Source organism: Drosophila arizonae, chromosome 5, assembly GCF_054131065.1.
Source record: "Drosophila arizonae isolate 15081-1271.41 chromosome 5, UAZ_ARI_1.0, whole genome shotgun sequence".
NCBI lineage: Eukaryota > Metazoa > Arthropoda > Insecta > Diptera > Drosophilidae > Drosophila > Drosophila arizonae.
In genome coordinates this window covers 19,536,435-19,558,932 of record NC_142925.1, presented here as the reverse complement: position 1 = coordinate 19,558,932, position 22,498 = coordinate 19,536,435, and the positions used below count along the sequence as shown (strand labels likewise).

The 22,498-nt window shown below is 39.9% G+C and overlaps 2 protein-coding genes, 2 long non-coding RNA genes and 2 other non-coding genes across 6 annotated transcripts; 3 read left to right on the top strand and 3 right to left on the bottom strand.

The window, feature by feature from the left end:
* Positions 1–1,870: 1,870 nt before the first annotated feature.
* Positions 1,871–4,042, bottom strand: LOC149268675 (uncharacterized). Its single transcript, XR_016270250.1, has 2 exons — positions 3,538–4,042; positions 1,871–2,292 (listed from the first exon to the last, which is right to left on the bottom strand). It is a non-coding gene; the product is annotated as an uncharacterized LOC149268675 (long non-coding RNA).
* A 5,972-nt stretch (positions 4,043–10,014) lies between these two features.
* LOC149268674 (uncharacterized) lies at positions 10,015–10,728 on the top strand. Its single transcript, XM_089469760.1, has 2 exons — positions 10,015–10,127; positions 10,353–10,728. The coding sequence occupies exons 1-2, from the start codon at positions 10,086–10,088 to the stop codon at positions 10,665–10,667; spliced, it is 357 nt and encodes a 118-aa protein (XP_089325886.1). The 5' UTR covers positions 10,015–10,085; the 3' UTR covers positions 10,668–10,728.
* A 1,091-nt stretch (positions 10,729–11,819) lies between these two features.
* Positions 11,820–12,436, top strand: LOC149268673 (uncharacterized). Its single transcript, XR_016270231.1, has 2 exons — positions 11,820–11,902; positions 11,980–12,436. It is a non-coding gene; the product is annotated as an uncharacterized LOC149268673 (long non-coding RNA).
* Positions 12,437–13,910: 1,474 nt separating this feature from the next.
* LOC149268672 (uncharacterized) lies at positions 13,911–14,514 on the bottom strand. Its single transcript, XM_089469759.1, has 2 exons — positions 14,354–14,514; positions 13,911–14,286 (listed from the first exon to the last, which is right to left on the bottom strand). Exons 1-2 carry the CDS (start codon positions 14,393–14,395, stop codon positions 13,972–13,974), a joined length of 357 nt encoding a protein of 118 aa, XP_089325885.1. The 5' UTR covers positions 14,396–14,514; the 3' UTR covers positions 13,911–13,971.
* A 4,277-nt stretch (positions 14,515–18,791) lies between these two features.
* TRNAA-UGC (transfer RNA alanine (anticodon UGC)) lies at positions 18,792–18,863 on the bottom strand. The gene has a single exon. It is a non-coding gene; the product is annotated as a tRNA-Ala (tRNA).
* A 338-nt stretch (positions 18,864–19,201) lies between these two features.
* Positions 19,202–19,273, top strand: TRNAA-UGC (transfer RNA alanine (anticodon UGC)). Its single transcript has one exon. It is a non-coding gene; the product is annotated as a tRNA-Ala (tRNA).
* The last annotated feature ends 3,225 nt before the right edge of the window (positions 19,274–22,498 follow it).

Genomic DNA, 22,498 nt, shown 5'->3' with positions numbered 1-22,498 from the left:
ATTGTCTTTTGCGGAAGCAGCAGCAGCTGAGGTGTGTGAGCGAGCGAGATAGCTGGCGACAAATGTGCGTGCGTAAATTATGTGGAACTTAAGCAGAGCAGTTCGAAGGAGTCCGAGAGCAACAAATCCAGACGAGCACTCCTGCACGCCATGCCAAAAGGTGAGAGGGTGAACGGTGCACGGTGAATGGTGAATGGCTTACCTTGCATAACGACGACAAATTAGTGCAATAGCTCGAGTTTGAGTTTGAGGTTTGCCCGAGCCTGAGGTTAGGCACCGAGTCTGAGGCTTTCGGTTAGGCAAGATAAACTCAACTTGCTAAGGCATAAATTGAAGTTCGGTTTAGCCAGCGCCTCTCTGCCTCTCTGCCTCTCTCCTTCTTTACGTCTCATTGTTTTCGGCAAAACTTTTTTCCAATTGATCAGCAGCTGAAGAAAAAACTGAAGCTGGGTAAATTGTGGCGCCCACCTAATTGAAATGTTAGGTCAAAGTAAATGTGCCTCCAGGTAGGCCATACAAGGCATCAACTTGGGCACAAAGCGGCTTTACAACTTTTTGATTGGGCAACCAGCTGGAAATGAAACTCAACGGAAGACCACTTAAACTAATAACTTGAAAAGAGTTAGTCCGGCAAAAGAGAAAAAATAAATATATACAATAAATAAAATAAAAACGAATTATAAAGAAAAGCTCGATTAAGAGGTTACGTAAATATTGCCGAAGGCATTTATTAAATACCAATTAATAGTAAATGCCGTTTTGTATTTATTTATGATATTAAATTTCATCTTTTATTATTTATTTTATTATTGATTATTATTGTTATTTTATTATTGATTTAAATACCTAATAATTTCTTTATTTCGTGTCTAAAGAAAACATCTAATATATGAATGCTACCTATTCGATGCATTTTATTTTCGCTTACCTTACCTTACTTGACTCATTGGGTTACCAAAAAGTAATTAAATTTGATGCTGAAGTAACGTCTGGAATTGTTGTCTCTTATTTTGTGGAGCCCATGGGAGAGTCTCCTATCGTTCCACACTTTCAGGTTCAGGTCGCATCTAGCCTCTGCTGCTCCCCATATAATTGCTGTCACATTTTTCGCTCCAATGTCTACGAAACTTTGTGTAGCAATAAATTTGCATATTTTGTTCGTGCAGTGCTCGAAAGAACTTAAAATATGGGTAGTCGGTGCAGTTTTTGGGGTACATAAAGTTTGTTTAGTAGCTGGCGGTGCCCCAATAAAATGGATAGCAAAAAAACAGAACGGGAAATCTGTGAATAATGTTTTGCGATATGAAAATTGCACTGATTTAGTGGCTTAAATTCGCTGTGCCATTTATTTTCTGCGTTGCCACCTAACCTAAGCAGAGGGTGGCCAAATTCAGTTGGGAATTTGCACAAAATCAGACAGAATTTTCTTCCTCTTTTTCGAACTTAACCTTTGTGCCGACACATAAATTGCGATAAACAAACAACCTGAACGAACCAAGGGAAGGCCAACAATTCATGGTTGCTAAATTATTTGATTTGTAAACTTTGAATATATGTATCTATTTGAGCAATGCGTAATCGATAATATTGATATTTCCAGAATCTATGAAAAACTAATAAGTACACGAGATCGAGGCCTATTAGACATGTGTATGAATGAGATAAATATTCATATATTATAATTTATTAAGGTGGCTGCCATATTGCTATATTTTGGATTGCACTGATTGGCATCTTTCAAATTAGCAAACGCTTGTCTCAATATGCGAGAAAGAGATAAATATATACGCACTATTTGCGGCTGCCATTTTGGGTAATTTCTAAAGCCTCACCGGGATGTGTGTAAAAGAGAGAAAAATACATGCATTAATTCATTTTGTTATTTTCGTATATATTTAACTTCGAGTCTTGTAAGATTTCGCTGAGTCACATATGAGATTTTCCAGCTTGGCTTAATTAGGATATATTTTAACATAATGCATTCAACGTAATATAATTCGGGGATGTGGATGCTGCCAACTTGTCAAAATTTCCAGCAGGCTCATGATATTTTAATCAGAGCTTGGCATAGTTGAAAGTTAAGTGAATTCTCTGTTGATTTTGTTGGGTTTTTAGCACGGCAAACGCGAAAATCTCATAAAAATTGCAGCGCTGCTTTTCCGTTGCATACTTTGCGGTGTTAGCGCCGCGCAATGAAATGAAACGAAATGCTCCAGGAATGCACTGCGGCATAGAATTTTCCGCTTTTCCATTCCACAGCCCCAACTTTTATATTTAGGAAGCGCAGGTAAGCTGAAAGAGGGAATACAGTGAGAGCTGAATTGACTAAATTAACTGATGCTGGCGAAAAACTTTGTTTGCCTTTAGACGTTTGCTTGACTGAGCAAAAAAGAATAAAAACAGAAGAAAAAAAAAAATTTAAAAAATGAAATAAAATGTAAAATGAGAAATGAAATAAAATAAAGCTAGTGAAACTAAAAACTTGGCAAATGGGAATGGTGGAGCGCACGAGACTCGGCAAGCTGCTAAAACTGTTTGATTGCGCACAAAAGATTTACGTTAAATATTTGATGCTGAAATTATGCAACGCTGCGTTGGGTAATCGTCGAAATGCACAAAACCGTTTTAGTTCTGACTTTGCGATTGTACAGCCAGAGGTCAGAGAGCCAGAATAAACGCGGCTAAAGTTTGCTTTCCAATGAGTAGCTGCAACTGGGCAAACGCCAAGCCAAGTCTCAGGTGAGTTAAGGTTCAGCTCATGCAATTGCCAGACAGGTTGAATTTATTATTTCTCGTACGCACGCATAGCAACTTAAATACAGATCACAAGTCTTACAACATAGAGCAAACAATATTAGCAGCTGTTCTACACCAATTAGCCAGTTGCTATAGCTACACTATTAAATTATTCTTACATACATACGCCAATACTAATCGGCTTTTCAGTAGCTGACTCGCTTGTACGCAACAATTCCTTGATTTATGATATCTTCACACACACAAGCATATGTAGTAATAATAATGAATAGTGCAAGCAGCTATCTCGCTCTAACGCGCAGACTACTAATTCGCCATTCGATATCCTCTCCATCACTCTCACACATTGGCATATTACTCCATCAAACTGATCTATCCCGCTCTAACGCATGCTATATTTCATGCCTTTAAATTATAACGATACTTTTTTGCTGGCACAGATGCTTAAGAGCCAGTGTTGCCACTTTCAATTTTTTCCCGTCAAATCTGGCTCTTTTTATAACCGACTTTGAGCTACGTAAAGACTTTTAGAATGAAGTTTACCTTAATTATTTAATTAATCAAATATGCTGTAAAACCTGTTAAGGTAACAGACTCAATCCGAATGTGTTGAATATTTTGTCAGTTTTTATGTTTCTCATCGTCAAAACTATCTACTGTCTGGGAAAAGTTTGCAGCACTGGTAAGAACTGATCGCTGTCTCTGCAACTTAGAATAACATACCAGCAGTTGTCTCGCTCTTTCAACTCGAGCTGTCGTGATTGGTTTACAAGCTGTTACCTTTTGTATGAATGTGTTTTTATTTTTATCCTTTTTCATTTTTGAAGTAACATCTTCGAAAGACTGTCCAATTAAGATGCCTTTAAAATTTAAGCAAATAGCCATAACCAATACTTCACTTTCGAATTGGATTACACAACATCTGCTACTTAAATTGGAATGTGATTGACAACTTTGGCTGGCTGACACTTGTACCCTGCTGCACTGTCAGCTGCTGCCAATTTGATGCATTGCAAAGCTCTCACCGAGACAAAAACAAAAACACTTGAATTTTCAATTCAAATTGTGCGTGAAGGACTGAGCGTGAAGTGAAGCTAATCCCATAGCAACACAGCAAGGGCAAAAGGTTTGTAAATGATATGTGCAAAGTTGGCGGCAGTGGCAGACAAACAGAGAGAGAGAGACAGTGAGCAGAACGGCGAAACGAAAGTCTAGTTGACAGCCAATCCAAGCAGACGTCAGACAGCAGTGAGAGGCGTCATCAGAGATTTTGATTCACGGCCTTCGCGCAGACGGCGCTGTTATTGAAACCTCCCAGTCACACAGTCACACAGACCGAGAGCAACTACAATGAAGTTGCAACTTTGCCGGTTTTGCATAAAATATTGAGATTTCATGTTAAGTGGCACTTAATGCAAATACGATCAAAGGTCGCCGCAGGGGCGCCTCGACAGGTTAGCCACAGCGAAGTTAAGATGAGCTTAGAGCGAGCAATTCTCTTTTTGTTTTGGAAATTTCCATTGAACACTAATGTGGGTGCAGAGTGTGGGCATGGCTAGCCAGCCAACCGAATCAAACGTGGAATGTCTTGAATATCAAATAGAATGCACTGAATGAGATTTATCGCAGTGTATGGCAGCACCGCATGCGCTGCAGCTGCGACTCTGGGTCAGCTCGATGACCTGCAGTGGACCAGGTCAAGCGATACAACTTTCGCATGTTGTTGGCAAATGAAAACAAGACTTTGAACCCTCTTTAACTTCAAACATGCAAAAACTGCAGGCTGTCGACTGCATGCACATGGATGAAACACAGACAAACACACACACGCACACACACACACACACATAGACAAATGCACTCGAATAACACATGAGCAGCAGCTGCTGCTGCAGCTAGAAAACTGAATCAGAAACTGAATCCCGTTTGCTGTACGGCGGCTGTGGCAAATGTGTTTGCATTTCAGGTGTCAACAGCAAAAACACATTCAGCTTTGTTGCAATAACAATAACAATAACACAGCAACACAAAACAACAAAAACAATGCAGCTAAATCCTCTGCCAGCATTTTCAATACAATGAAAACATTTCACTTTGCTGCAGCAGCAGCAGCAGCCAAACGAATTCGTACAGCTCGAGAATTTTTGGACACAACACAAAATGGCAGCCCAGCCGGTTGGTGGACGAGAAGGGAAAGGCGGGGGGCTACGAACAACAACGAAAACTGAAGCTAAAGAAATCAATGTACTGAAAATGTAGAAAACTTGTTTCAACTCAAAACAAGATGCAAAGTTTATGGTCAAAGCTTTGCAAATGGAAAATGTGAAAAATTTACGATTTAGTTTTTCATTTATATAACAATATTTAGAAGTAAATTAAATATTATAATAGAGTTATTTTTACAGTTTATAGAGAAGAAAAATAAATTCATTGCATAATTAAATTTCTTTTCATTCTAAAGTCTTTTTTTCTCTTCTTATTTCTCTATGAGAATATCTCTCAATCTCCCTTCTGGCCTCTTACAGTCCCTCTCCTCTTGTCTCTCTCTCTCTTTCTCCCTTTTTGTGCATCTCACTCTTGCCTACTATTCCTGCTTGATGCTTTAAGAATTATCATGAATTTAATTCACTTTTATTTTACAATTCATTTGAAAGCTGTTTTTATTTCTGTCAAAATTTCAGCAAATATCAAAGCAACAATTTTGGTTTGTGTAAATTGAATTTTGCTGAAATCATTGCGATTTGCACTTAGACAGTTGTTTTTGCTGTTGCCCTTGATTGTTGCTGTACTTTTTATATATTTTGTGCCAGCTCAAGTACCTGAAGTGACATTTTGCACAAACACAGAGGACACTTCTTCAGCTTCAGCTGCGCTTTATCTACGACTCGATTTTCCGAGCGTTTAACCAGCAGCAACAACAGCAAATGAGAGACAGCAAGTAAACAAAAGTCAGAGACAGAGTTGGCGCTCGAGTTGGAGGTGGAGTTGGAGGCGGAGGCGGAGGCAGAGGTGGCGCTGTCCAGGGTTATGTCCTTGCCATGCAGTCCAGTCTCCACTAAATGATGCTCGAGGGCAACGACTAGGAATTGTTGCCGATGCTCAAAAGTCAAAAGGCTACGCCTGGCAGCAGCTAACTGACTTTGGCTTTCAGGTATAATTAATCTTGTTTAGTCCTTGTCGCTGCTGCTGTTGCTGTTGCTGCTTCTACTTCTGCTTGTTGTTCTTGTTGTCTGTCACCCGATGCTTCAGTTTGTTTGTCTTTTCGGCTGCTCCTTGAAAAGCGTAGGACGCTATCGTAATGTATTTAGAACGAGTTTAATTTGCTCGGCAACACATTTTTCTTGCGACCTGACCAAAGTATCCCAATCTCTCTATCTCTGTCTCTTTCTCGCCCACTCTGCTGTTGGCCAGGTTAACTATTAATTCTGGCCCCTGAGCAAGATTAACGAGTGCATGATTGCCTCAAATTGTCTGCCCATCCAACTAAACCCTCTCCCACTCCCCTCGCCCTCCTCATTCTCATCACCCACTCGTCCTTTATAGTTAATAGCAAAAATTCGTTGCATACTTCAAGGCGTTTCGTCGCACAGCACCAAATTTATTTTCGCCCAGTGTAATTTTTGTCGCCATTTTGGCAGCTTCTCTTAGCTGTTTTCTCAATTCTTTCTGTAGAGATGTGCCACGCCCTTAATTGTAATTAATTCAGCTGCATGTCACAGACGTTTGCCTTATTTTCTTCACCTTTTCTGCCTTTCTTTTATTTTCTTTGCGTGACTTTTAAATTGCAAACAGAAACTCGACTGTGAATATCAATAAATATTTGAAATAATTCAGAATTGGTTTTAGCTTCAGGCTCAACTCTAATGATAATTGTTTCTTTTTTTTTTTTAATTAAATGAATTTCTTCTTTTTCTTGATTATAGATATATAATCTAAAAGTCTCATGACGAATTTCATACTGATTCGAATCGTCATTTATATAATTAATGACATTCGTTACGTTGCGCTTCTAGATTCTCTTTGGATTATTTAATATAAATGTGTATGTACACTGTGATATGCACTGTTTTTTATTTATTATTAGATATTTGCAACAAAATGATAGTTTCTATTTTTGCCACATTAATTTGTTGCTTAAATTTCAAACACTTAAAATAAACTGCACAGGAGCAACTTCAATTGCCTGTTTTTAGTTTGCTCTTGCCTCCCACTGCTGGGTAGAGCTCTACGCGGCATATACAACTCCATTACATATACCACACACACACACACACATACATATAGACACACCAACACCAACACACATAGATCACTTTTGCGTATACGCATTGGCATACCAAAGCCCCAACGGCAATGGGGCATGCTCATCAAGGGTAACAACTGGGAGCTGTTACCAGGTAGCTGCTGCTTGCTACCTGCTACCTGCTGCCTGCTACCTGCTACTGGCCAGATAGCTCGTCCAGCCCAAAGTGCGTCAAAACTAATGGCCACTGACAACAAAGTAAATGAAGCATAGCTGCAGGCCAAGGGGGCACACAGCGTGGGGCAAGAGCCGCTGGGTTGGCAGTCAAAGTGCAGCAAACAGGATGAAAAGCTCGACTCGACTGACGACACACAGAGTGCTGGGCAGGACAGCAGTTGCTGGGACGGCCACGTAATAGGCGAAATGAAAAATCTATGAAGTTAAATGAGTGAAAATCAGGAAAATGCATTAATGAATGAATGACAGCAGGCGCTGTCAGCAGCACTGGCACGATAAGGACATTGACGAGTTGCGTCCAACCCAAGCGCCTTCCCAGCCCCTGGCAATTCCCCATGGGGCAGCTTTGCGCTTGTACGTGAGTGAATGATCGAGTGTGTGTGTATATATATGTACGTGTGCTTGACGGGCAGCTGGTCAAGTCGGGATTTGTACGGCTTGTACCAGGTTGATGGTGCCCCTGCTGTCGGCTGCGCTGAACAGCAGCAGCCTCGTTGAATGTCTTATTTATGAATGCAAAACCCTTCTGTTGGGTTTGGCTGCTGAACCTGGATTTGGGCATGTAGTACAGCAGATATGATGGCCGATGTTCAACACGTACCACCCTAGCATTGAGCTGCACACACTAACACATACACTTGATTGTGTTGGCAGCCATAATAGGTGTCCAAACAGTTACAAAAGCTCCGATTTCGAACTTTGTTCTAGATGAAAAATATGATGTAATTACAGCTATAGCACCTGGCTAATATAGCGAATCGCATATATTTCAAGTAGAAGAAATTTGGGTTCAATATTTACTCAGCAACGAAAATACTTCCATTACTCAATTTTAAATTGAACAATAAGCAGGACCATAAGCAAGAGAAGTACACACAGCAGCCGATCTACCTAATATTTTCATTTATCAGAGCGGGACAGACATATGAACAGTAAATGCCTGTTCGACCATTGCTTTTTATTTGCATGTGAAATAACTGTAAATCAATTTGAAGAGAGAAAAGGGAGAGAAGCACCTTGTGGAATGGAACAGAAAGAAATAGAGAGCGAGACGGATATATGCTACAGTTTATTCATTGCACGATACCCAACCGAAGAGAAGCGCCATTGCAACTGTTTGACAGAGAACAAGCAGAGCTTAAGATCTATAGACATCAACCGTTTCATCCGAGTAAAAGCGAGACAGAAAACTGTATGTGTACACATATACAAATAACAAGAAGTAAGTAAGCTCTAGTCAAGACTGCTCGACTACGAAATCCCCTGAACCCAACGAGGGACTTATATATCCATAATTTCTATTTTAATAAGCTCATAACTTTTTTTGTTGATGCACTAGCTTCATGAAACTTTCAGATCGTGATATATATCATAACATTGAAATGCATGCATCTGACAAAGCACAAGTGTCTAGTATTTGAAATACGCCTTTTACAAATTTAGGGGTGAAGGAGTTGATTTAGGGGTGGAGGTGAATTATAATAAAAACGTAAATTCTATTAAGTACATATAAATCCAGCTCCAAAGATGTAGCAGATATAATTTTATCACTAAATTTCGATAATGATTTTAATCAATAAAAAAATAACGGGATGAGTTTTCGATTTTTTGAGAAAAACTCGATATCCGCGCTGTATACATGGACATTTGAAAAAAAGTATTATGTCTTCTGAAATCGTCGTAAATATTAAAGGACAGGATTATATAAAATACCACAAGTTACATTTTAATTTTCTTGCGCAGGTATATCAATATGCATGCAAAAGAAAAAGCAAAAACTACGGCACTGTTTCCAAGATAGCTTGAAACATTCAATATTCAAGGTCATTTTGTAATTTTATTCTTAACTATATCATACCGAATCAATCAGTAATGCAGTATGCATGCAAATTTGATGTATTTACATAGGTAATAGAAGTCAATCTTTTTTATTTCATTTTCATAACCATATCATCAGCTTTCTTATTTAATTAAATACCCTGAAATAATTTGCAAATATCTTTAAAAAATAAATAAATAAATAAATCAAATGAAAACAACAAAAATAGGATATTAAAATTAGGAATGCAACGTCAAGAATATCGCAACCGACGTAATTTTAGTCCGTTAAGCACAATTTGCTCTTTCTCTTTCCACTATAATATGAAACCCCTATTAGCAAACAAACTAATAAAACGGTAATTGTTAGAGGCTTTGGGATTGCTTTCTGTATAAGATTTAAACGTTATTAAATTTCTCTACTTATTATAAGGAAAGCATTTTGCGTCCTCCAACTTCTTTAAAGCTGGCTTTGTAACAGCCTCTATCCGTGCGATCAGAGCAGTCACGCACTTTTTACTACCAGTGAATTTCTGAAGAAACTGGTAGCCAAGCAGAAGCGCATATTCAAGGTCCAGATCACGTAACTTTTTCGGAAAAAAGTTAATGCACGCCGCCGATTCCTTCAATGCCGGTATAACCACGCTGGCGAGTTCGGAAAGCCCTTCAGCCGAAACCTGCGCACAAGCTAGTGCATCATCAAAAGTAAACCCCTTAACATTCGTCCCCAAGACCTAAACGATTGGATGACAAATATTATCCCTTTCTCTCAGATTTACTTACACATTCATGCTTACCAGGAGACAGCTCAGCAAAAGAATGCTCTTAACGGTCTGCATTTTGGTGTAGACTATCTTGTGAATTGAATTGATGACGCTATTTATAAAGAAAGTCAAATCAATTCGATATGCTGAATACTCGCATAGAATTTCATATTCAATTCGAGCTACACCAGCGGATCAAATTAATTTAAGCATCCTGCTTATAAAAAGAGCAATACGGGCTTATCGTGAATCTAGTAACACTCGAAATGCAGTTCATGAAAGTTATCTTCTTGCTGAGCTGTCTCCTGGTAAGCCATCTCTCTCTCTCTCTCTCTCTCTCTCTCTCTCTCTCTCTCTCTCTCTCTCTCTCTCTCTCACTCTCTCTCTCCTCTCTCTCCTCCTCTCTATCTCTCTCTCTTCATCTCTCTCCTCTCTCTCTCTCTCTCTCTCTCTCTCTCTCTCTCATCTCTCTCTCTGCTCTCTCTCTTCTCTCTGTCTCTCTCTCTCTCTCTCTCTCTCTCTCTCTACCATAGCTTGTGGGGCATACTCATGTCAATGCAGCTGGACTCGATCTGTTCAAGATATTGGACTGCGCTGAAATTGCCATCGCGGCTGGCGGCTACGTAGCTGTGAGGGCCGTGCCCCTAGTAAGGGACTTGGCCAAATGCACAAAATTCAAAACCGATGCAAATGCCGATCTCGATATCAAGGGTTTCATCGAGGTTGTGAACCAGTTCCTGAAACAAACAACTGGCAGTCCAAAGTGTTTGCAGACAACGCTGGACACCGTTAAGGGCTACGTCCAACCGTATGTGCAACAAATCACCGACGCGAAATGCTTCCCCTAGACACATTCACGTTGTAAACTGGTTCAATAAAGTGCTTCCAATTTTTCACATTATCCTGAAATATTACTTGAAAACTGAATGAATGATATGGCTGATGAGAGAACTGCAGTCTGGGGCTTAAACGTTGTGTCTTCCTGCATCTCATTTTCATCATATTTAATATATTGAATTACATGTTGGAAAATGTGAACTGATTTCAGAGGATACACACTCTATCCTTTCATGTTCCGATGCATGTTCATAATTTACCAAACCTAGATTGTCAATTGAACTATCTTTTGGTTCCACACAGATGAAGGTCGAGCTCGAAATATGAAAGGCTTTAATCTAGATCCAATTACAATTCACAGCAAAGTTGTACAAAGATTCTATAAAGCACTTCTAAACTGATACGTGAACATTGCTTAATTATTAAGAATTGCTGCCGCGTATGAATGGAATGAACTGAGACGTTTTGCCAGTAGGACTTTTAGAGACTCCGCTATATATTATATTATATATATATTATTCTCAACTGGAACACTTTTTGTTGAAATAAAACAAGATATTCGTTTATGCGTTTCCACTTATAATTTTCTACCAAACGAGGGGATTTGCTAGAAATTTAACGTTTTCGAGGTAAACAATTTTTGTCGAGCAAAGCTTGCAAGGCTGGTAGCACAGCAGTATGAATCCTTCCGATCGAGGCCACCAGGCACTTCTGCTTTTCGAATAATCGTTGAACAAACTTGTAAATGATGTCAACCAATTTTTGTGGGTTTAAGTTGGTTGCGTCGTCTGGGACAAAGTTCAAACACGCCGCAGTGTTCTTCAACTCCGGTATGGCAAGACCAGCAAGCGAAGAGCCCGACTCAGTCGCAGTCTGCACGCAATTTAGGATACCATCAACAGTAAGTCCGTTGGCATTGGACCCCAGGAGCTAGTCGGAGAGATAAAATCGGCATATAGAAACTCTCCTCATCAGGATTAGCTTGCTTACCAGGAGACAGCTCAGCAAAAGAATGCTCTTAACGATCTGCATTTTGATTTAGACTATCTTATGGACTGACTCGATGACGCTATTTATAAGGAAACCTAAATCAATTCGATAGGCTGGCGTATCCACATTCAAAAGACCAGCGAGTCAAATTAATTTAAGCGTCCTGCGAATAAAAATAACGGTGCGAGCTAATCTGGAATCAGTAACACCGGAAATGCAGTTCGTGAAAGTGATCTTCTTGCTGAGCTGTCTCCTAGTAAGGCACCACTCTCACTCTACGCAAATGCTGACTGACTCTATCTTTCTTTCTCTCTCTCTCTCTCTATGCCATAGATTGTGAGGGATAATCATGTGCAGGCAGGAATAGATCTGTTTGTAGTACTTGACTGCAGTGAAATTATTATTGATGGTGCTGGCTACGTTGCTGAGAGGGGCGTAGCCTTAATAAAGGAGTTGGCAAAATGCATAGACTTTGATCTCCATTCTAAAGAAAATCTGAATTTTTTGGGGCTAGTGCGGAAGTTTAACCAGTTCCTCAGAAAAGTAAGCATCAACCCATTTTGCATCGAGAAAACGATAAAAAGAGTTTGGAACTATATAAGACCGTACGTGAATCAATATAAAGAAGAGAAATGCATGTTCGGTAAGAATTCCACAGCAAAATTTTGAAAGGATCTCATAAGCTAAACAAAACTTACGCAGATGAAAATTAAAATAAACACATTTAATTTAAATTTTTAAAATGATTCTTACAAATTTCTATAATGCACAGGGGCGCAAAAATATCAATCGATTGCATAATAAATAAATAATAATTGTGAATAAATTTTAACTGTATGTTTATAGGTCTTCAGATATAATGTTCAAGAAGTTCCGTTGGTATGCATTGTATGTTGTACAATTTTTGCAACTCTGGTTGTACAGCTGCATAAACTCTTTCAAGCGTAGCGTCCACGCACTTTTCATTTGCCAAGAATTGTTTAAAAAAATCATAAATAAGCAAGACCAAACTTTGGGCGTCTAGCTCAGCTGCCAGACTCGGAACGAAGTTTATGCACGCCGTTGTTCTCTTCACTTCTGGTATAACGCGAGCAGCAAGCGAAACGCCTGATTCAATTGCTGCCTGCGTACAATCTAGAACACCATCAAAATTGAGTCCGCTGACAGAGGATTCCAGGAGCTAGATGATCAGATGACAGATAGGTTCTCTTCTCAGATTTAGTAAGTCATTGCTGCTTACCAGGAGACAGCTCAGCAATAGAGTGGCCTTAGTGATATGCATTTTGATTGAGACTATGCGGTCTTATAGACTGCCTTATTTACGCCTTACACGCTATAAAGAGACTCTAATCAATTCGATATGCTATATATTCGCTTATATAGTCACATTCGATTCGAGGTAGACCAGCGAATCAAATTCATTTCAACTCTGCTAATGAAAAGAGCAATAGGAGCCTATCTGGAATCAAGTAACACTTCAAATGCAGTTCATAAAAGCGATCCTCTTACTGTGCTGCCTCCTGGTAAGCAACCTCTCTCACTCTACCCAACTGCTGACTTACTCTCTCTCACTCTCTCTCTCTCTCTCACTCACTCTCTCTCTCTCTCTCTTTGTAACCTATAGTTTGTGAGGGAGAATCATGTAAAGGCAGGAGTGGATCTGTTTAAGGTATTGGACTGTACTGAAATCGTTATTGAGGGTGTCGGCTACGTTGCAGTTAGGACCATACCTTTACTAACGGATTGGGCCAAATGCGTAAATTTCGCTCCCGATGCTAAGGGTGATCTAGGTATTCGGGACTTGTTTTGCATTCTGAACCAGTTCCTCAAAAAAATCATAATGAGTGCGAAGTGCATGAAGGTAGCGCTTAAGACAGTCAAAGGTTATGTCGAGCCGTATGTGAAAGAATTCATTGATGAGAAGTGCTTGGAGTGGCCCCAAAAACCAATAAACCAAACGATATGAGAACATTGCCAAATAGTTAGGCATTATTAATAATTTAGTATAATATTACAAAAGAAAAGTATTTCAATTCTCTCGTATTCCGAGCTCGACCTTCTCCGTGTGGAACCAAAATCCAGATCAAATGAAAATCTAAATTTGTTAAATTATGAACATGTATCGGAATATGAAAGGATAGAGTGTGTATCCTTTGTGTATTCAATATATTAAATATGATGAAAATGAGATGCAGGAAGACACAATGTTTGAGCCCCAGACTGCAGTTCTCTCATCAGCCATATCATTCAGTTTTCAAGTAATATTTCAGGATAATGTGAATAATTGGAAGCACTTTATTGAACCAGTTTACAACGTGAATGTGTCTAGGGGAAGCATTTCGCGTCGGTGATTTGTTGCACATACGGTTGGACGTAGCCCTTAACTGTGTCCAGCGTTGTCTGCAAACACTTTGGACTGCCAGTTGTTTGTTTCAGGAACTGGTTCACAACCTCGATGAAACCCTTGATATCGAGATCGGCATTAGCATCGGTTTTGAATTTTGTGCATTTGGCCAAGTCCCTTACTAAGGGCACGGCCCTCACAGCTACGTAGCCGCCAGCCGCGATGGCAATTTCAGCGCAGTCCAATATCTTGAACAGATCGAGTCCAGCTGCATTGACATGAGTATGCCCCACAATCTATGGTAGAGAGAGAGAGGGAGAGAGAGTCAGTCCGCAGTTGAGTAGAGTGAGAGAGATGGCTTACCAGGAGACAGCTCAGCAAGAAGATAACTTTCATGAACTGCATTTCGAGTGTTACTAGATTCACGATAAGCCCGTATTGCTCTTTTTATAAGCCGGTTGCTTAATTTAATTTCATCCGCTAGTCCATTTCTAATTGAATATAGATACGGCAGCATATCGAATTGATTTAGGTTTCCTTATAAATAGCGTCATCGAGTCAGTCCATAAGATAGTCTAAATCAAAATGCAGATCGTTAAGAGCATTCTTTTGCTGAGCTGTCTCCTGGTAAGCAAGCTAATCCTGATGAGGAGAGTTTCTATATGCCGATTTTATCTCTCCGACTAGCTCCTGGGGTCCAATGCCAACGGACTTACTGTTGATGGTATCCTAAATTGCGTGCAGACTGCGACTGAGTCGGGCTCTTCGCTTGCTGGTCTTGCCATACCGGAGTTGAAGAACACTGCGGCGTGTTTGAACTTTGTCCCAGACGACGCAACCAACTTAAACCCACAAAAATTGGTTGACATTATTTACAAGTTTGTTCAACGATTATTCGAAAAGCAGAAGTGCCTGGTGGCCTCGATCGGAAGGATTCATGCTGCTGTGCTACCAGCCTTGCAAGGTTTGCTCGACAAAAATTGTTTACCTCGAAAACGTTAAAGTTCTAGCAAATCCCGTCGTTTGGTTGAAAATATACTTGGAGACGCATAAACGAATAAGTTTTGTTTTATTAAAAAAAAAAAAAAAAAAAAAAAAAAAAAAAAACAATTATTCAAACTGGGAATATTAGAATAAATACAAATTTCACCTAGACAAATATCTTAACTTAATTTGAAGTGGAGGATTGCAAAATACTTCAATATGGGTATTTGTGGTATTATTTGTGAAATCATTTGCGAGTTGTGTTTGGTGCTCAATTAGTGCTGCTGTTAGAATGCTGAGTGGTGCAACGTGAAGCCTTGCATGACCCCAACGCCAAAAACCCACTTCATGTTGAACAACTCATTTGCACCACAGTTGGTTTTCCAATTGCGTTGACCCTAACTTCACTTTATGCTGCTCCACTCGAATGCGAATTGCCTCTCGCCCGCCGGGCTGGCAGCATTTTTCGCCTATGAAAACGTTGTCGCATATTAACGTAATTAGTTCATGCGCCCCATAGAACTTGTCCGACTGCAACTGGCTGTGGCTGGTAGGGGCCGTGGGATGGGTGAGAGTGTGTGCGGCTAACGGGGTGTCTATAGCTGAGAACTCGAACTGCTGGCCGAGGGGCATTCCAGCTCTATGGGTTTTGTAGTATAGCCAGCCAGCCAGCCAGCCAGCCCGCCAGCCAGACAGACAGACTGACTGAGTTTTGGCTTGTGCCCGGCCGGCTACTGTTGTTTTTGCGGTATTTGGGAATTGTGGCCGGAATTATGATGTCCAGGACCAGCCGACGCGACGTTCAGCCCATTAAGCCAAGTGAATGAGGCGCAGGCGAAAGCGAAGCAGCTGGGCAGCGAGGAGGCAGCTGTGCGTGCGTGTTTTACATATGAATATGGCCGGCAGTTGGAAACGTGTGCAGAGTGGACCGTGTGTGTTAATTGAAACGTGATTGTGTCGAAGGCAGAGCACACTGACTGCCCTGAGTCCAAAATGGGGCCAACCCCATTTTCATCTTTCCTCGTCTATTTTTTTCTCTGCTTAGAGAAATGGAGGCCGGGCTCGTTTTGACACTTGCAATTTGCAATTGTCAACGGGCAAGTGAATATTTCTAGCTTAAAAGCGGCACTAAAATTGGGAAAAACTCTAGCTCAGGCTTTAAATGCTGTGCGTAATATAATTTAGTTGATGCTCGTGGGCTTTGGGGAATTCAATTTGCACGCACGCACAATTGAATTTGAATGCGAAATGGCTTCGATATCGAATGCATTATTAATTTACACACACACACACGCACAGCTAGTTGTCCCTTGCTGTCCTTTACGTTTTGCATTCGTACATTTATCCTTTCACACACACACACACACACACACACACACTAACGTATATGTGGTTCTTCACTTTCGCATAAACGACATGGATGCTGATATTGATATTGATGATGATTCCGGACTTTGCAAAAGAGAATTTCAAATGCGCTCCTAATGTGATTAAGTTGAGGTCTTAAGTCGGACTTTGAGCCTGACACACGATTTGAGTTTCTAAGTTCTTTTCAGTACCTTACATTATACGAATTTCGGTCAGGTATTAAGTGTAATGGGCCATAAATGCAAGCCACCAGGAGAAACCCGGAGGGCTTAGCAATTCATGATGGAAAAAGTTATATTAATTATCATTTACGAGACTACTTCAAAGGAATCTTTGAAGATATTAGAAACTAACTCGAAGAATAATGATGGTGATTTAATTTTACATTTTTTAATTATAATGTAGCAAAATAATATTGTCAAAGGAATATTTGAATATGTTTATGAATTTTTATTTTAGTTAATTTACTTATTTTTATTTTTTATTTCTACACTTTAGTTTTAATCAAATTTCGGTATAAAAAGTGTTATATATTTTTCCATTTCAGATTCAAAGACGCCCTAGTCCTTTTCGAATTAAACATAATCATATGAATATCAATTTGTATGAAAAGTAAAAAATAAAATAAATAAAAAATATTGTTTTGTTTTATTTAGTTTAAAAATATTTGTAAATATCTGCAGCTGTTAAAAACCCAAGCAGATCGAATCTTCAGTTGCAATATAAATTTTAAGCTTATTAATAATATTTCAGTAAAAATTTTAATTTGAAATATTTGTGATGCAATCCGAAAAATAAATATAATTCTTAACGTATTATCCATGGCTTTTCGATTATATAAGCATATTATAATAGTTCCAAACCGGAGCATGGCAAATATATAGCGTGAATGATGAATAAGTTCTACTAATTATAAAAACATTGCTGTTAGTATGTACGATAAGTATTATATTAGATATAGTGTGTGTGTGTGTGTGTGTGTATCTGAGATAGCAATGCTAATCGATAGATGACTTTATTTCTGCACATCAAGGACATCAATCAATTCATGGGACAATGTGATGCTAGAAGCTCACCCTGGCAATAAGGCCTAAAAGCTAAAATCCATTTGCTTACCAAGTGCCTTGGACACTTTCGACTTGACACGAATGTCACAAAATTGAGATTATGTCATTTGTTTAGTTTGCTGCCTCAATTATTCAGTAGCCAAAAAGGCAGCATCATAAACAATTTGCATGTGTGTGTGAGTGAAAGAGAGAGAGAGAGAGAGAGAGAGAGAGTGTGTGTGTGTGTGTGGTGTCTGCGCAATTACATAAATTTTGTGAGACAATTTCGATTTGTATTTTCTTTTACTTAAATTATGCCTTCGGGTGCTTTGACTCAGGCAGCAAGGCAGTCGGACGGACGGACAGACAGACGGCTGGAAAACGTGTGTATGCCAGCCAATTGAAATATAATATTTATCATTACACACACACAGAGACTCAGTGACACAGGCAGACGGTGTTGTGGTAATTAATTTCAATATGCTCAAAATTTTGCATTTGCATATTTATTTGAAAGCTGCCATAATTATATTTATGTGTGGCAGCTGCTGTTAAATTTTGGCCTGGATTTTAAGTTGAGGCTAATTGATGGACAATATGTGAAATCAAATGAAAATGTGATGCGATTTAAAGAGCTTGAGGACACAGATTGTCAGGCTCTTAGCCAGGTCGAAACCGCAACAAAATCAATTGCCTCTCTACGCTAGCCACACATCACTGTGTGTGTATGTGTGTATGTGTGTGTGTGTGTATGTGGGCTGGCTCATGCAAAATTTAATTTTAATTTCAGCTAAGCAAATGTTGCGAAAGTGAGAACAGGCAATTAATTTCCTTGCCTTAACAAAAGTCAAAACAAAAAGCTCTAGCCACGCCCACACTAGCCTCCCAAGTCGTTTAACTATGTATATATATCCCGTGCAACAGCAACAGCAACAGCAACGAAAACAGGAACAGCAACAAGATGAACAAGAAGCTGCGAGCATACATTTTAACCACTTGACTGCATTGTGGCTAAAATGGCAGCAAGAAGTCAAAGTCACCGCCCGAAGTCAGCGTCGCTCAGCTGTGTGCCACATCCGCCCCACTTGCCGGCCGCCCACATCGTCTGGCAGCACTAGTCCTTTAGCCAATTGACATGCAGACCTGCCTGGCAGCCGTAAATCGGCATAAATAATTCATTATTGCCGCCTCGTTGCGCATAAATCAAGTCAGCCGGTCCAAAGCCAAAACCAGAAACACTGAGGTCACATGGAACAGTTGACTGCTGGGTCTAACTTGAACTTTAGCCAGCATGTAAGAGTCTTGACAAGTCTCGTCTGACTGAAGTTAACAAATACACACCCACACACTCAAGTTTGAAATATTTAAATAAATATAAAAATAATATTGCCAAAAAAGGTAATTGGAGATGCCGGGGATTGAACCCGGGGCCTCTCACATGCAAAGCGAGCGCTCTACCACTGAGCTACATCCCCATGTTGATGTCTGCCTGCCAAATGCTGATAAGTCACTCAACCCCAAATAGACTAGTACAATTCAATGAAGTACCTGTTAAGTGTTAGGTATTGCGAATTTGATATTTGTTTTAATTGTTATAATTGAAAAAATTATAAACAAGTAAAAACATTGGAGACCTGAATACTGAATGATTAAAGTGTTTTTCTATTTGTATTTATAAATGATAACAGTTTATAATACATATATAATCCAATACCATTCTTTATTCTCATCACGTTTCACTTTAATGCGCATGACCATTAACAATTGACATGCGCTTAGCTTAGGGTGCTGTTTGTGCTTTCGCTAACGCAACGGGGATGTAGCTCAGTGGTAGAGCGCTCGCTTTGCATGTGAGAGGCCCCGGGTTCAATCCCCGGCATCTCCAATTACGTTTTTTGTTTTTAATTTTTATTTTAAATATTTCTATACAAAATGCTCTTGAACAAGTTTTTTGTGCCGATATTTTGCTGTGGTTGCTGTGCGATCGCATCAATTCAGGTGGCTAGCCCCGTTATTTCCCCCCTTTCTCGCTTTTTGTGTTGCTCGGCAGAAACTGTGCACGATCGAGTATTTCGAGTACGAAATTATTCCGATTTGAGATCACAATCGATCGCAATTTTGCTTCTTCATTCGTAAAATCGATAAAGTGATCCATGCGGCTATCAGGCGCACAGCATGTTAAGCAAGTAAATTATTCAGTGTCGCCGCTTCGTTTCTTGCATTGAGAGTGTGAGGCTATTTCTATACGCCCGCATGATCGTTTCAAAATACAAAAACTGTAAAATGCACCGCGCCATGTATCGAAGAGAGATGGAAAGAGAGTGACGGTCGCACTGTGCTGGCCAGTAGCAAGTAGTCAAAGCGAGACGAAGCGACGCAAAGAACCGCAGCCAGCGAAGCAATAAAAACTGAGCGTGAGTGTATGCGTGCATACGTGTGTAGTCGAGCGTGTGTGTGCGTATGTGTGTGGGGTTGACGCCGCTCTCTTATGTTTTTCAACGTTTTGCTGCCCATTGAATTGAATGCGTCAGTTTCGCTCGCTGCCAGCGCTGCGCGCCTGGCACTTTACTTAAATGATTGAACGATTTTTGCACGGTTTTTGAAATTAAAGTTCATTTCGGTTCCATTCTCGTTCCCTTTTCCAACGGCCCAGGCCCAGGGAACAGACACAAATTTCCGATCTCTTATGACTGGCAGCCATTGGTCGATCGATTCGAAAGAAGACGCTGACGCTTCGAGCAATGATGGCGCAGTTCGTTTGAGTTTTCAGCTAATTGTTGCTTGATCTTATATGAACGAGTTAAGAGAATTCACATTTGATTGACGTAGAGCATTTTTGTATTTTATTATTTATTTTCATTTCGCTGACAGATAAAGCGGATTTGGAGGAAACTTAGTTTCGTTTCTTTCTTAAAGATTAACGCTTTTTATATATACAGACATATATATGTATATCTCTAGGTTGGCTTGCATATTAATTTGAAAAGAAAATGCTCAGGTATTTTGCTTAATCTCTAGCGTTTGCCAGTGCGGCCTGCGAGCTGCCTTTACACCTGCCTCCCAGCCAGTTGGAATTCATTTCGCGCGAATTTCTTATAAATATGCATGCAAACAAAATGGCCGCCAGCTGTTCCAGTAGCTGAGATAAATACAGGTGCGTCCAGCCCAGTCGCAGCAGTCCTGAAAGGACCTTAATTAAATGTTAAGTGTAAACTTTAAATGCAATTGGCAATGCAATTTGTGCACGAAACTCTGACTTCCACTTTGCCGGCTTGTTAATTATAAGCAATTTCATAAGTTAATTTGTGCACAGAGAAGGCGAGCAGCAGACGAAATGGGAGAGAGAGTCACAGAGAGAGCGAGAGGGAGAGCAAGAGAGACAGTCATATGTGGAGTGCACAACAAATTTTTGTTAAATTTCATTACGCCATAAGCAAATATTCTGCTCAGCTGCAGTCCCCATTCTGCCGCCCTCCCCGCCTTAGTTTGTTTTTTTGCCAACTTTTACGAAACTAATTAAAACGATAAGAGCGAATCACCAAGCGAACGAACGAACGACCGAGCGAGCGAGCGAACGAATGAACGAACCACGCGCCGCCGCCTCTCGAGCTGCGGCCCAAGGAGCTCGCGATTGCGGGTCCAGCAGTCAGCCTTCTAGTATTTTTGAGTATTATTTGATCATTATCTGTCTTCTCTGCTGCATGACTACATTTCGTACATTCGTTTTGGATGGCTTTTGTGTTGTTGCCTACACACGGCAAATGCCAGTTGGAGGTGTGTATGCGGGCGTGTTGTCCCTGAAAATTGAGTCCGAGCCCGGGGGAAGCTGGGCCCAGGCCCGGGACTGGGACTGGGCCTGGGGCTGTGCTGCTGCTGCTGCTTCAGTGGTCATACGGAAATTAAATAAATTCCATAAGCTGACCAGCTACCCCGATCAATCATGGCCATGGCACACGTCAGCAACCACTCAAAATGCCAACTGTCAACTGTCAACACCGCAAAAAGTACAGTTGGCGACAAAGAGTGGAACCACGAAGGAGTTTTACGTTGCGGCTCAAAATGTTGCACCCAAAGGCTGGAAAAGAAATGCAATGAAATACATGTAATAAAGTCTATATAACTACATTTATAATATATTGGATCAGTAGATAATATTATTGCCGTTATTTATAAAGTATTATTATTGAATTATTTATTTTAATAGTATTGTTAATATTCAGTTATATTTGATTTGTAGTTAAGTTTAATTTATATTAAAATAAGAAAACATTTTTGTAAGTACCTAAAAGTATGTTATATTCCACTTAATTACAGTTCATTTTAAAATCTTAATAAATTTTATATTAAAGCAAAAATTATTACTGTTACTATTATTACTATTATTATTGATGTAAATTTGTAATATTTATTAGTATAAGTTTCATTAATTATTTCTTTATTATTTATTAAATTTTCGTTATTATTAATAGGTTTTTATTTTTATAGATTTATTTATATTGTTCATCTTTACTTCCCTCAAAAATTCTTGAATCCTCTATAACTCGACTTTATCCCAACTGTCGCCTGTCAATTGTCTTCGAATTGTATTTGAATGGTACTTGTTTTCAATGAATCGCATTGGCCTGGTCAAAAAATGTCGTCTGCATATGCAGCGGCACGTTCCCTGTGCCGACACCTCCAACGCCACCTTCGCCTCTGCCTGCATCTCCCCCGCCCCCCACTCAACGCAACTGCATGCAAAACTCATATGCATTCATACTTCGTGAATCCTTCAAACAAATTGATATGCCATACAGATGAAGCAGTCAGCTGGAAACAGCGTTGGCTACTGCTGATAAGCGGGTCTCAGCTCGGCACAGACAATGGGCATTAATGCTCGAGAGCAAGAGTGAAAGCAAGTGCATGAGTTATCAATTTAATTGAGAGCGCTGAGCGAATGGCATGGGAAATACAATGTACACACATTTGTTTGTCTGTAGTGCGCTGATAGGCTCACCTAAAAGTATGCTGCATGTGTGTGTATGTGTGTATGTGTGTGTGTATGTGTGTGTGTGTGTGTCTGTGCGAGTGTGTGATTGTGATTGCTCGCAACAGCTGTTTCCAGTTCTCT

Excerpts from the sequence above, each read along its gene's own strand:
- LOC149268674 (XM_089469760.1), top strand. The coding sequence starts at position 10,086 with ATGCAGTTCATGAAAGTTATCTTCTTGCTGAGCTGTCTCCTG. Across the intron at positions 10,128-10,352 it reads TCTTGCTGAGCTGTCTCCTG|CTTGTGGGGCATACTCATGT; the intron begins GTAAGCCATCTC and ends TCTCTACCATAG.
- LOC149268672 (XM_089469759.1), bottom strand. The coding sequence starts at position 14,395 with ATGCAGTTCATGAAAGTTATCTTCTTGCTGAGCTGTCTCCTG. Across the intron at positions 14,287-14,353 it reads TCTTGCTGAGCTGTCTCCTG|ATTGTGGGGCATACTCATGT; the intron begins GTAAGCCATCTC and ends TCTCTACCATAG.